The sequence below is a fragment of the Macaca thibetana genome, chromosome 15 (genome assembly GCF_024542745.1).
Source record: "Macaca thibetana thibetana isolate TM-01 chromosome 15, ASM2454274v1, whole genome shotgun sequence".
Lineage (NCBI taxonomy): Eukaryota > Metazoa > Chordata > Mammalia > Primates > Cercopithecidae > Macaca > Macaca thibetana.
In genome coordinates, this window is record NC_065592.1 from 19,287,141 (window position 1) to 19,301,205 (window position 14,065).

The 14,065-nt window shown below is 42.8% G+C and overlaps 1 protein-coding gene across 7 annotated transcripts in view; it reads left to right on the forward strand.

Annotated features, from left to right (window-relative positions):
* The window catches only part of CDK5RAP2 (CDK5 regulatory subunit associated protein 2), a 191,486-nt gene that overhangs the window by 129,232 nt on the left and 48,189 nt on the right, over window positions 1-14,065 (forward strand). For all 7 annotated transcript variants that reach the window (XM_050761203.1, XM_050761208.1, XM_050761205.1 and 4 more), the window contains 3 exons: window positions 3,424-3,546; window positions 7,258-7,831; window positions 9,697-9,929. In XM_050761203.1, the coding sequence (XP_050617160.1) occupies window positions 3,424-3,546; window positions 7,258-7,831; window positions 9,697-9,929 (930 nt within the window). The remainder of the gene's footprint in view (window positions 1-3,423; window positions 3,547-7,257; window positions 7,832-9,696; window positions 9,930-14,065) is intronic.

The window sequence follows — 14,065 nt, forward strand, 5'->3', positions numbered from 1 at the left end:
ACTCCTAATTTTGAACTTCTATAAGCAGATGGCAGCAGCACCATAACAAGAACAACAAAAGTAACCTTTTATTTATTTATTCATTTCCTCTGTGTGCCAAGCACTATTCTAGGCACTGAGGAGAGGGGAGTGAACAAAGCAGGTGAAGTCTGTGTCTCTGTGTCTAGCTTACATTCTTGTGTGTGTGTGGGGTCGGGGGGAAGACAGAAAGCTGATAAGCATACGTATAACATGGGAGAAAATAAGTGCCATGGAAAAGAATGAAGCAGGATTCGGGTGTGGGGAATGTGGAGGAGGGGCAGGATTTGCTCATGTCACGAATGCTAGAGAGCCCCCGTGGTGAAATGGCATTTGAAGGGAAACAGGGGAAATGAGTGCTCTAGTCATCTTGGGAAGAAGGAAAAAGGCAAAGGCCCTGGTGCTGCTGTGAACAGGGAAGATGAATGAATAGTAAGGAGGCTAATTGTGTGGCTGGAGTGGAGTGAGGAAGCGGGAGAGTCATAGAAGATGAGGTCCGGGAGGCAACAGATCAGGCAGGCTCTCAAAGGCTGTCCTAGGACTCTTTTACTCGGTAAGATTGGAAACTTTTGGAGGGTTTTGAGCAGCAGAGTCATGATTTGACTTGAGCCTTAAAGTAGGGGTTGACAGGCTGGGCGCAGTGTCTCATACATGTAATCCCAGCACTTTGGGAGGCCAAGGCGGGCAGATCATCTGAGTTCAGGAGTTCGAGACCAGCTTGGCCAGCATGGTGAAACCCCTGTCTCTACTAAAAATACACAATTAGCCAGGCATGGTGACATGTGCCTGTAATCCCAGCTCCTCAGGAGACTGAAGCAGGAGAATCGCTTGAACCTGGGAGGCGGAGGTTGCAGTGAGCAGAGACAAGAGTGAAACTCCATCTGAAAAAAAAAAAGAAAAGTAGGAGTTGACAAACCACAGCCTGTGGGCCAAATCCGGTTCACTTCCTGTTTTTGGAAATAAAGTTTAATTGAAACACAGCCACACCCATTTGTTTGCATATTGTCTGTTTGCTTTTGTGCTTTGATGGCAGAGTTGAGTAGTTACCATAGAGACCCTATGGCCTGAAAAGCCTAAAGTATTTATTATTTGACTTTTTAAGAAAGGTAGTCCAACCTCTGCTTTAAAGGATCACTTTGGATATGAACCTTTGGAAGGATGGAGTTGTCATTCACTGAGATGAGAAAGACTGAAGACTGCATGAGAGGCAAGCATGAGGGGGACATTAGGGGTCTGGTTTGGACATTTGAGATGCCTGTTGACCATCCCTGTGGAGATACCAGATAGGCAATTGGAGACAGATGAGTCTGGAGTCAAGGGCAGAGGTCTGGATTAGAGATACAGAGTTAGGAAATAGCAATATATTGGTAATATTTGAAGCAATATGACTTGGAGCCATAGCAACCAGGTCCAGGAATTGAAACTGCGGCTCTCTAGTGGTTAAAGGTTGGACCAGGAAGACCAGCCAGTGAGGTAGGAGGGGTCCAAGAGAGGATGACTTCCCAGAAGCTGAGTAAGGAGGGGATTAGCAGTGTCAGATATTGCTATAGGACAGGTAAGACAAGGACTGAGGATTGACTTTGGGATTTAACAATGTGGAAGCCATTGGTGTCCTTGAAGGGAGGCTGTTTCCATGGAGTGGGTGGGGTCTGATTGGCATGGGTTCCAGAGAGAGAATGCAGGAGAGAGATTGGAGACAGCAAGCATAGACAGCGCTGAGGAATTATACCGTAAAGCAATGTAGAGAAGGAAGGTGGTTAGGAGCCACATTGTCACCAAACCTCAGGGGATTCAGTGAATCAGGGGACCATGGATGATTACAGTAAAATGGGGTCGGTGGTGGTATAGTCTGGAAGCATTAGCTGCAAAGGTGGAATTTTCAGGGAAGAGAGAGAATGATCTAGAAATGGCAGTGAGGAGCAAAAACACTTACACACTTTGGGCCCATGATATGAGAGCTATGGGAAAGAAATGACCACAACTTTGAAGGCTGCGGGAGAAGCAGTGTCCTTGGGGTCATCCCAAGTTCCCTTAGAGTGATGGGGAGAGGTGAATGTTCAGACAGGATATTGATGTTCTTTAGGACTTGCCAATGAAGGGAATGAATACCAGGGTGGGAGGTTGCATCAGATTAGAGGATTTCTAGAGTGGTTCAGGGATTGGAGATGACTCTGGAGTCTTGGACATATTGTGGTGTTAATAAAACAAGCACCTATTACTTACTGAGTCTTGCTGTACACTCTAAGTACATGATCTAATTGGGTTCTCTCAACAGTCCTTTGAGGCAGATACAGAAATTACTACCATCTTATAGTTAAGGCAGCAGTTTCAGAGATAAAGTGACTTGGCTACAGTCACATTGTGACCAACTTCAATCAGCCTGCCTAATTTCAAAGCCCATGTTCTTTACTGTTTCTCAAAGCCTAGTATGTGATACTTCTTGTATGCATTTTATGGTGATCCATAGCCAAAGGTATGTTTCCTTTAATTTTAGGTTTTCTTTTGGGTTTACCATAGTTGAGGTTTCCAGATAAGAAGACCTTTGGCAGAATTGCTCTTCCCTTACCACCTCCTTATCTACCTTCTTCTAATACATTCAACCATCATCCAGGCATCTTTTCATTCATTCAGTGAACATTCCCTGGGCACCTGCTAGGTTTCCAGCCTCATGCGCTGGGGGTAGGAGAGAAATAAATCAGATACAGTCTCTGCCTTCTGAGAGCTCCCCGTCTGGTGTGGGTTGGGGGAGGTGGCAGTTAACTAAATCAGTACAGGGTTGTGGGGACCTTCATGGAGGAAAGATTTTATGGCAAAGGTAACTCAGCTCAACAGAGGCCCTGGCACTTTCCCCATAGCTTGCCATTTTTTAAAATTCAAATTTAAATTTTTTATATTTTGTAGAGATGGGGATCTTGCTATATTGCCCAGGCTGGTCTTAAACTCCTGGCCTCAAGTGACCCTCCTACCTCGGCCTCCCAAAGTGCTGGGTTATAGGCATGAGCCACCACGCCTGACTCCTAGCTTGCCATTTACACTCAATACTGTTTTTATTTTTTACTGAGACACCAGGGTGCCTCCACCCCAGGTGCTACCTCAACAGTTGCCCAGGAGACCCTAGGACCTCTGTCTTCTTGGGAAAAATGGGCACGAATTGATAGAATTCATTTTCTCACTCAGCTTTTTGAGGGCCTGGACTTAAACCATTTCAGACAAGCTGCAGTATATTTATGCTTTTCATGTCCTGTTATGGCAGCTCAATAGATTAATTTTATCTTATAAATTGCATTTTGCCTCCCCAGTGTTTTTATTTTCCCTGTTGTATCTTTGTGTTCTTCTCAGTTGCTTGGCTAAGTTTCAAGTCTTACGGTTTTATTTATTTTTCTTTCTCTTTGTGATTGCCTGTAGCTCAGCCCCCTGTGGGAGCAGCCTACCAGGACAACCCAGGAGAGCAGAAAGGAATTAAAACCACATCTTCTGCCTGGAGAGACAAGGAAATGGACAGTGATCAGCAAACAAGCTACGAGATCGGTCAGAATTCAATCCCTATGTGTACTTAACACTTTCCATGTGCCAGGCACCATTTGGGATGTTTCATCTAAAATTATTACTAAGCCCATAGCAGCCCTCTTGGGGCGTTATTATAATTCCAGTCTAACACATGGGAAGCTGAGGTTTTAAGAAATAATTGACCCAGGGTCACCCAGCTGGTAAGTAGGAGAAGAGTCAAAGTACAGTAGGATGTCAGAGCCCACCCGTCCATGTGTCAACATGCTTCTCTACCAGGTGGTGGGCTGGGTTCTGGTGGTTCAACATGAAAAGACACAGCCTGCTCTCAGGGACCCCACAGGTCAGAGGAGACAACCATCCCAACAGCCTGTCAGTATTCAGCGCGGGGCTGCCTGTTGCTGAGGTATATTCAGTGTTGGCCTGTGTGCCCGGGAGGAGTGGGTCAGAGGAGAGCCTGAGGCTGAGACTGGATTTGTGGGGTTTGCCAGGCAGAGCAGTGAAAAAGGTGCAGATATGTGGGTGAGGGCACAGGCAAGTTGTATTCCTCTCTTTTTAAAATTATGAAGTATTAGAAGCATACATAAGCACAAAAGATAATATAACAAATACTCATGTTCTCATTCAACCAGAATGAACAAATGCCTACATTCTTTTTATGTTAGATATTTTTCCCCATTCATTAAAAAAAAAATCACTATTAATCCAGATCTAACTCACTCTGTTAGAAATAATTGTCCTCAAGAATCCTAAATTTGTCTTGGGATGGCCATGGGAACACGAGTCTCTGGAAAAATACTGAGTTGTGGTACATACACTGTTTCCAGTGGTGTATACTTTGCAAGGTCCAGAGTCACTGCAGTGAATACATGTTTACATGTTTCTGCGTGTTCTGGGCTTTGAGGAGGAAGCTACTCTACCAGGCAATAAAGTCCCCCTTAACTGAATTGTGGAAAGTTGTAGAACTACAGTATTTCTTATAATGCAAATATTCATAAATGGTCTTGGGGACATCTTTTGATTTCTTCATAGTCATTAATACAAACTTCTTAACTAATTGACAGCTTCCCCTTCCCTGTCAGTACTTCCCTTCATTACTGAACGTCTTTCATTTTTCCAAATGTGCTTCCAGAACTTTGCACATGAGTTGCGTCTGCCTGAACTTCCACCTTTTAATTGTTGCCCAGCTGAGGCCGGGTGCTGCGTGTTGACATCTTCACTGCTGTTTCTTTTTCATGAGGCCCTTGACAGATACTTGGGATGTGAATAAAGGATTTTACAGGCATCTTGGCCTTCACATTGAGGGTTAAGAACTCTTTCTGTCTTTGCTCATGCACCCTGGTACAGGAGATTCCGTTGCAGGAGTGTTACTTTGGGAAGCAGCATTCAGAGCGTTAGAGGCAGACCGCCAGGCTTGGAGGAAGGGCTCCACTACTTACCTACGCTGAACCCTGAGCAAAGTCTTAAGCTCTCTAAGCCTCAACCTTCTCTTCTGTAAAGCGGGGATATTAGTGATGCCTCATAATTACTTAAGGAAAGTCCTGGGAACTAATCTTTATTTCCATGAGTGAACATGCTTCTTGTCATGAAGTACAGACCAAACTCCATTATCTTGAGGTTGTTACAGCAAAGATATTTTCTTGTGTTGGAGGGTGATTCACTGGAAGAAAGCCTTATTGAGAGATATCTCCCTCCCCAGCTCCCCTTTCTCTTTCTTGTTCAGCCAGAAGTACTTGCTGAGTACATTCTCTGTCCCAGGCCCTGTGTGAGATACTGGAGAAACAGACATGGATGACACGGTCTCCACCCTCAAGGCTATTATTGACTAATTATCATAGCAAAGTGTGTACAATAAAACTACTGTATTAGGAATGCTTCCTTTAGGTCAGGTAGCAGCTGCTTTCTAAAATGAAATACCGTATTTTATGGTATTTGCATCATGAACAGAGACAAGAGTGTACCTAAAGACACAAGGAGCAGATGGCAGAATCAGAAATTGGGACATGCAGTCTAATGACGATTTTTGTGTAAACTTCTTTCTGAGAGATCTCTGAGGTCACCCAGTCCAACCCCACGTTGTTGCTTCTGTAGCATTTTTCCAGGCTGACCTTTGCATGCACGCCTCTGGTGAAGGGCATCTCCTGTCTTCGAATGGTTAGACGATGTTTGTGTTACTTGGATTCCTTCACTACTGTGTGCCAGATACTGGGCTAGCCTTTTTTTTTTTTTCCTTTTTGCAGATATTGTTCCATATAATCTCTAAAAACAAACATATACACACAACTTTTCACAGTGAATGATGTTCTTTCCATTTTACAGATAAAGCTACTAAAGCTCAGAGAGGTCAAGTAACTTGCCTATGTGGCAGAGCCAGAGTTTGAAACCATGTGTGTTGAATTTCAAAGGCAGGTTTTTCTACTACATTCTGCTGCCCCTTAAGTATTCAGACAGCTCTCTGTATTGAGCAGAACTTTCCCTGGGCAGCCAGCAGTGTGGCATAGTGGTTAAGAACAGAAGCTCTGGAGTCAGGCCTGGGCTTGAAGCTGCACTACAGCCACATGAGACATCTCTTTCCACATTTTAGACACAGGGGAAACTGAGGCTCTTGGATAGTAAAGTCACTTGCCTCAGGCTGTGCAACCTTCTAAGCTTCATATTCTTTCTGCTGTACCACTCCACTTCTCAAACAAGTTTGGCTGCATTTCTAAGGGTTTAGCTATTACTAGCTATAAGGAAATATTTCCTGGCAGTGTTGTGAGTGAGTGAAACATCTTACTAAAGGGGATGTCAGGGTATCTCCTGGAAGCCGTTAGACATGGACATGAGAAGACTCTCACATGTCGTGGATATTCAGAATTACCACTCTTTAGTGTTGCTTCACAGTCTGTCAGTGTTTCTCACACTGGCACTGACTTCTGGTCTGGGTTACATACTGTACTAGATGCCGAGAACGTGAAAATGAAAGGCCACATCTCTGCTGTGAAGAAACGTGCAGTCTGGTGAGGGAGAGAGGCATTCAGATAACTAATTGCTATGTGAATCAACAAATAAGCCACTTATAATTTTTACTTTAGCACCTAGCACATAGTATATTTGTCTTGAGTAATATGCATAAGGTGCTACAGAACCACAGCGAGTTGTGACTTTTGTGTAGTTTGGCAGTGGGCTTGCAGAGGAAGGAAAATTAGATCTGGGTGTGGAAAGAGTTCATTAGGTAGGAGTAGAATAGAGGGCTGAGGGGGTTCCAGGCAGAGGGCACGGCTCATGCAAAAGCATGGAGGCATGAAACAGCAAGCTATGTGCAGAGAATCATGGTTAATTTTGTAGGAAATCTCCACAGGGGTGCCAGAGATATTCCTGGAAAGGTTGCCTGGAACTAGATCGTGGGAAGGTCTCATGTAGATAGTGGGAATGGAACTAGATAGTGGGAATGTCGATGAATTTTAGAGGGGGTGTATGTAGGTTTATCACGGTTAAATTTACTTTTTAGACCAGTCACTCTGAGGAAGAAGACAACTGAGGGGTAAGAGGGAAAGGCGAGGGCTTTTTGAGGGAGGCTTGTTAGGAAAGACTGAGGCTTTTTGAGGGAAGTGTGTTAGGAAATACCAGGGCCTTTTTGAGGGAGGCTTGTTAGGCCACTGCAGTGGTCTTGGCTTGGCTATGGCTGTGAGGAAGGAGGGAGAGGGGTTGGATTTTAGTAAAAGAGATACTGACATAAATGTTTTTGATTTTCAGGCTCTGAGATTTGCCCACCTGATGACCTTGCCAGCTTGCCATCATGCAAAGAAAATCCTGAAGATGTTCTAAGCCCAACTTCAGTAGCTACTTACTTGAGTTCCAAGAGTCAGCCTTCTGCTAAAGTCAGTGTGATGGGGACTGATCAGTCAGAGAGCACTGGTACCTCAAATGAGACAGAATACTTAAAACAGAAAATCCATGACTTGGAAACTGAGCTGGAAGGCTACCAGAATTTCATATTTCAGCTTCAAAAGCACTCCCAGTGCAGTGAGGCCATTATTACAGTTTTGTGTGGGACGGAAGGGGCCCAGGATGGCTTGAGCAAGCCCAAGAGTAGTTCTGATGAGGAAGAAATGACCTTTTCAGGTTTGCACCAAGTACGATATGTGAAACACATGAAAATCCTCCATCCGCTGGCCCCAGAGATGATTGATGGCAGGATGCTAGAGAACCTCAAACAGCAGCTGGAGGAACAGGAATATGAGCTGCAGAAGGAGCAGAATTTGAACATGGAACTTTTCAGTGAGATCCATAATCTGCAGAATAAGTTCAGAGATCTCTCACCTTCCAGGTACATTCCACCTCTGCGGTCTCACCATTTAAGCCTGTAGTCCCCCAGTATTGCCACTAGGTGGGAGCCCATGAGCTAAAAGAGAACGCGGCTCTGTGATAGGTAGAGTGTGTTCTGGGGAGGGCTTGATGGTGGGGTTCAGGCAGCCAGGTCCTGTGGAGAAGTGAGAGGTGAGGCCACAAAGAAGAGGAACAGCGACCACACACGTGAACATCAGTTACAAGTCTTGGGTCCTCTGGAAATTGGCAGGGCCGATTTCACCCTCCTCGAGTTGGGGGCTCAGGGTAAAGGTTTCATACTAGTCACTTGGTGAGTGATAGAGCCTTTGCTTGAACTGCACTGTGTGCTACTGGACTCTGTTACTGGCTTTTGCTGTGCTGTGAAACTAAAACTGATGTCTAGGCAAGGTAGGAGGAATATAAATATTTTCCATATCTTTACCCTTTAAGGTCATCTTAGAGAAATAAGCCTGTGTTGAAAGAGAAGAATTCTTAGGTCACGAAGATAATGCTTTATGGTCATAGATATATACAGTTTTGCTTCATGAGATATGGCAAAAATGGGATCATTTGTAAAGTTGACCTTCATTTGTCACTAATTTGAGTCAAACACATTGTTCTGAATTGTCAGGAGCCAGGATGAATTTTTCAAGACTTCCCAAGCAGTGAGATTGAAGGAAGCTTGTAATTATTGAAAGGCTGTTGTCTCAGGCCTCTGGTTAGGCACTTTTCTTATCTAATCCTCAAAATCACCTGAGAAGGAGGTGTTCCTAAACTAGTTATTATAGGTAAGGAAACTGAGCCTCGAAGCAGCTGTGGTGACTTGGCAGGGAATATTCACAGAGCTGGTCAAAGCCATTGCCAGGGTTCAAGCCCACATTATCCCACTCCAGTACCCATGTTTACCCATGTTGCTCATGAGTTACCCATGTTTGCCTATGTTACTCCAGTATTCACATGATACTGGCCCCCACCTTTAATGCTGGGATCATGTAATCTGCATGTGCACACTCTATGTTGAAGGCGACTGCCAGCCCATGTAGTGTTGTCATTTCTAGGAAGGTATGTTGAACTGAAGTGTCAACATCTTTGCCAAACTACTCGCTGGAGCAAGGTTACTGTGGCCAGTTTACCTGAGTCACATTTCCCTTAACCTTTGTAGTTACTCAGTGCCTTTCTCTTATGGGCTCACACAGGAAAAGATGGCACATGGTGGTAAGAAGGTAATACTGCATAATGATCTTCAAAGTGAGAATCGTGTTTGAATCCAAAATCTTTACCACTTAACTAGCTTTGCAATCAGTTTCTTCTTCTGTAAAAGGGGACATTTATACATTTTGGAAGACTGAGAGGATCAGATAACATATAAAGCACTGAATTCAGTTACTGACAGGTCCTAGACCCTCAGTAAATGGTAGTTAGCATCGTGATTATTCAGTGACATTTCGTTCGGGAGGAGAGAGTCCTATCTTTTTTTTCCTTGCCGTACACTTTCTTTATCACACTTCATGAGAATTTTTGGTAGGTCCTCTGACCCTTGGGGCACTCGTTTCTACAATTCAGAATAGTATTTTTGAAGAGTGTTTGGAAACTAATTGTTCGCCTGAGTCCTTGCCAATCTGTACTTTAATTGGGGGCTTTATAAGGTTACAAATGTTGCAGAAGAATCTTTGTTCCAGCATTTGTTGGCTGTGTGAAATCAAAGAAGGGGTGACCTTGTACAGTTTCAATTTTTCTAAAAGTATATATACTTGTACAGCTGCAGGCTTTTAAAAATTGTACTCTGTCATTTTTCCAATTAGTGTTAAGGTCACAAAAATTCAATTCTAAAATGGTCCAAGTATTTTCTTTCCCCTCTTTTATCAGATACGATTCATTAGTTCAGTCCCAAGCCAGGGAGCTCTCCCTTCAACGGCAGCAGATTAAAGATGGCCATGGCATCTGTGTCATCTCCCGTCAACACATGAACACCATGATTAAGGCATTTGAGGAGTTGCTGCAGGCCAGCGACGTGGATTACTGCGTGGCCGAGGGTTTCCAGGAACAGCTGAATCAATGTGCTGAGCTGCTGGAGAAATTGGAAAAGCTATTTCTCAACGGTAAGTAGGGTGAGGTACGCGAGTCCTAAGACATCAGTAATTGACCCAGGACTTCTTGGAGGGGCACAGGAGGAGCTAACTCCTTGGCCTTACTTATCTCTTTCCCCTCTGCCTTGATGAGGTGCCAGCAGAACCACACTGGCTGCTGCTTCCTTCCAGTGACCACTTCCACGTGGCTTGTGGTCGGCACTGTTACAAACCGGGAGTCCAGTTTAGACACCTCAGGGGCCGGACTGGCGAGATACATGAGTGAAGCCAGCCAGGAGTTGCTGCCTCTCACTCAGCAGTGGTCACATGGTTGCCAGTTCTTGCATCTTACAAATTTTCCAGAGAAGATGGGATTTTTTTTTTGGTGAAAACTCGTGTGTTTTAAATGTTGGCAACCAAAAAAATCCAATCAACCAAGCACAATTTTTATCAGTTAAAAAGTGTATCGAAGAGTTAAGGATGGCCAGGGGAAGGATGAAAGAAACCTTTGCTATGTGCTAGGCAAAATTTTCAAAATATTTTTTTTGAGACTACAGGAAAGAACTCCCATTTACTATGCACCCAGCTCCATCAGTTGTTAGCATTTGCCACATTTGTTTTATCTTTCCCTGTCTGTACACACACGCACTCTACTATTATCTTTCTGAGCCCTAGGAGAGTGGATTGATTGATGCTATGATGTTCCTTTCTCCCTAGATAATTCAGGGTGTGGTTCCTCAGACCAAGGACATTATCTTACCTAACCATGGTACTATTATCACAAGCAGAAACAGTGTTGTCTCATATACTATTATCTAATATACAGCCTATAGTTGAATTTTTATAATTAACTCAATAATGTCTTTTATGACAGTTTATTCTGGATCCTGATCCTGATCCAGGATCCAGTCCCCACATTACATTTAGTTGTCATGTGTCTCTGGTCTTCTTTAATCTGCAGTAGTTCCTCACCCTGTCTTCTTTTTTTTTTTTTTTTTTTAAATTTATTTATTATTATTATACTTTAAGTTGTAGGGTACATGTGCATAACGTGCAGGTTTGTTACATATGTATACTTGTGCCATGTTGGTGTGCTGCACCCATCACCTCGTCATTTACATCAGGTATAAATCCCAATGCAATCCCTCCCCCCTCCCCCCTCCCCATGATAGGCCCCGGTGTGTGATGTTCCCCTTCCTGAGTCCAAGTGATCTCATTGTTCAGTTCCCACCTATGAGTGAGAACATGCGGTGTTTGGTTTTCTGTTCTTGTGATAGTTTGCTAAGAATGATGGTTTCCAGCTGCATCCATGTCCCTACAAAGGACACAAACTCATCCTTTTTTATGGCTGCATAGTATTCCATGGTGTATATGTGCCACATTTTCTTAATCCAATCTGTCACTGATGGACATTTGGGTTGATTCCAAGTCTTTGCTATTGTGAATAGTGCCACAATAAACATACGTGTGCATGTGTCTTTATAGCAGCATAATTTATAATCCTTTGGGTATATACCCAGTAATGGGATGGCTGGGTCATATGGTACATCTAGTTCTAGATCCTTGAGGAATCGCCATACTGTTTTCCATAATGGTTGAACTAGTTTACAATCCCACCAACAGTGTAAAAGTGTTCCTATTTCTCCACATCCTCTCCAGCACCTGTTGTTTCCTGACTTTTGAATGATCGCCATTCTAACTGGTGTGAGATGGTATCTCATTGTGGTTTTGATTTGCATTTCTCTGATGGCCAGTGATGATGAGCATTTTTTCATGTGTCTGTTGGCTGTATGAATGTCTTCTTTTGAGAAATGTCTGTTCATATCCTTTGCCCACTTTTTGATGGGGTTGTTTGTTTTTTTCTTGTAAATTTGTTGGAGTTCTTTGTAGGTTCTGGATATTAGCCCTTTGTCAGATGAGTAGATTGCAAAAATTTTCTCCCATTCTGTAGGTTGCCTGTTCACTCTGATGGTAGTTTCTTTTGCTGTGCAGAAGCTCTTTAGTTTAATTAGATCCCATTTGTCAATTTTGGCTTTTGCTGCCGTTGCTTTTGGTGTTTTAGACATGAAGTCTTTGCCCATGCCTATGTCCTGAATGGTACTACCTAGGTTTTCCTCTAGGATTTTTATGGTATTAGGTCTAACATTTAAGTCTCTAATCCATCTTGAATTAATTTTCGTATAAGGAGGAAGGAAAGGATCCAGTTTCAGCTTTCTACTTATGGCTAGCCAATTTTCCCAGCACCATTTATTAAATAGGGAATCCTTTCCCCATTTCTTGTTTCTCTCAGGTTTGTCAAAGATCAGATGGCTGTAGATGTGTGGTATTATTTCTGAGGACTCTGTTCTGTTCCATTGGTCTATATCTCTGTTTTGGTACCAGTACCATGCTGTTTTAGTTACTGTAGCCTTGTAGTATAGTTTGAAGTCAGGTAGCGTGATGCCTCCAGCTTTGTTCTTTTGACTTAGGATTGTCTTGGAGATGCGGGCTCTTTTTTGGTTCCATGTGAACTTTAAAGCAGTTTTTTCCAATTCTGTGAAGAAACTCATTGGTAGCTTGATGGGGATGGCATTGAATCTATAAATAACCTTGGGCAGTATGGCCATTTTCACGATATTGATTCTTCCTATCCATGAGCATGGTATGTTCTTCCATTTGTTTGTGTCCTCTTTTATTTCACTGAGCAGTGGTTTGTAGTTCTCCTTGAAGAGGTCCTTTACATCCCTTGTAAGTTGGATTCCTAGGTATTTTATTCTCTTTGAAGCAATTGTGAATGGAAGTTCATTCCTGATTTGGCTCTCTGTTTGTCTGTTACTGGTGTATAAGAATGCTTGTGATTTTTGCACATTAATTTTGTATCCTGAGACTTTGCTGAAGTTGCTTATCAGCTTAAGGAGATTTTGGGCTGAGACAATGGGGTTTTCTAAATATACAATCATGTCATCTGCAAAGAGGGACAATTTGATTTCTTCTTTTCCTAACTGAATACCCTTGATTTCTTTCTCTTGCCTAATTGCCTTAGCCAGAACTTCCAACACTATGTTGAATAGGAGTGGTGAGAGAGGGCATCCCTGTCTTGTGCCAGTTTTCAAAGGGAATTTTTCCAGTTTTTGCCCATTCAGTATGATATTGGCTGTGGGTTTGTCATAAATAGCTCTTATTATTTTGAGGTACGTTCCATCAATACCGAATTTATTGAGCGTTTTTAGCATGAAGGGCTGTTGAATTTTGTCAAAAGCCTTTTCTGCATCTATTGAGATAATCATGTGGTTCTTGTCTTTGGTTCTGTTTATATGCTGGATTATGTTTATTGATTTGCGAATGTTGAACCAACCTTGCATCCCAGGGATGAAGCCCACTTGATCATGGTGGATAAGCTTTTTGATGTGTTGCTGAATCCGGTTTGCCAGTATTTTATTGAGGATTTTTGCATCGATGTTCATCAGGGATATTGGTCTAAAATTCTCTTTTTTGGTTGTGTCTCTGCCAGGCTTTGGTATCAGGATGATGTTGGCCTCATAAAATGAGTTAGGGAGGATTCCCTCTTTTTCTATTGATTGGAATAGTTTCAGAAGGAATGGCTCCTCCTTGTACCTCTGGTAGAATTCAGCTGTGAATCCATCTGGTCCTGGACTTTTTTTGGTTGCTAGGCTATTAATTATTGCCTCAATTTCAGAGCCTGCTATTGGTCTATTCAGGGATTCAACTTCTTCCTGGTTTAGTCTTGGGAGAGTGTAAGTGTCCAAGAAATTATCCATTTCTTCTAGATTTTCCAGTTTATTTGCGTAGAGGTGTTTATAGTATTCTCTGATGGTAGTTTGTATTTCTGTGGGGTCGGTGGTGATATCCCCTTTATCACTTTTAATTGCGTCGATTTGATTCTTCTCTCTTTTCTTCTTTATTAGTCTTGCTAGTGGTCTGTCAGTTTTGTTGATCTTTTCAAAAAACCAACTCCTGGATTCATTGATTTTTTGGAGGGTTTTTTGTGTCTCTATCTCCTTCAGTTCTGCTCTGATCTTAGTTATTTCTTGCCTTCTGCTAGCTTTCGAATGTGTTTGCTCTTGCTTCTCTAGTTCTTTTAATTGCGATGTTAGAGTGTCAATTTTAGATCTTTCCTGCTTTCTCTTGTGGGCATTTAGTGCTATAAATTTCCCTCTACACTGCTTTAA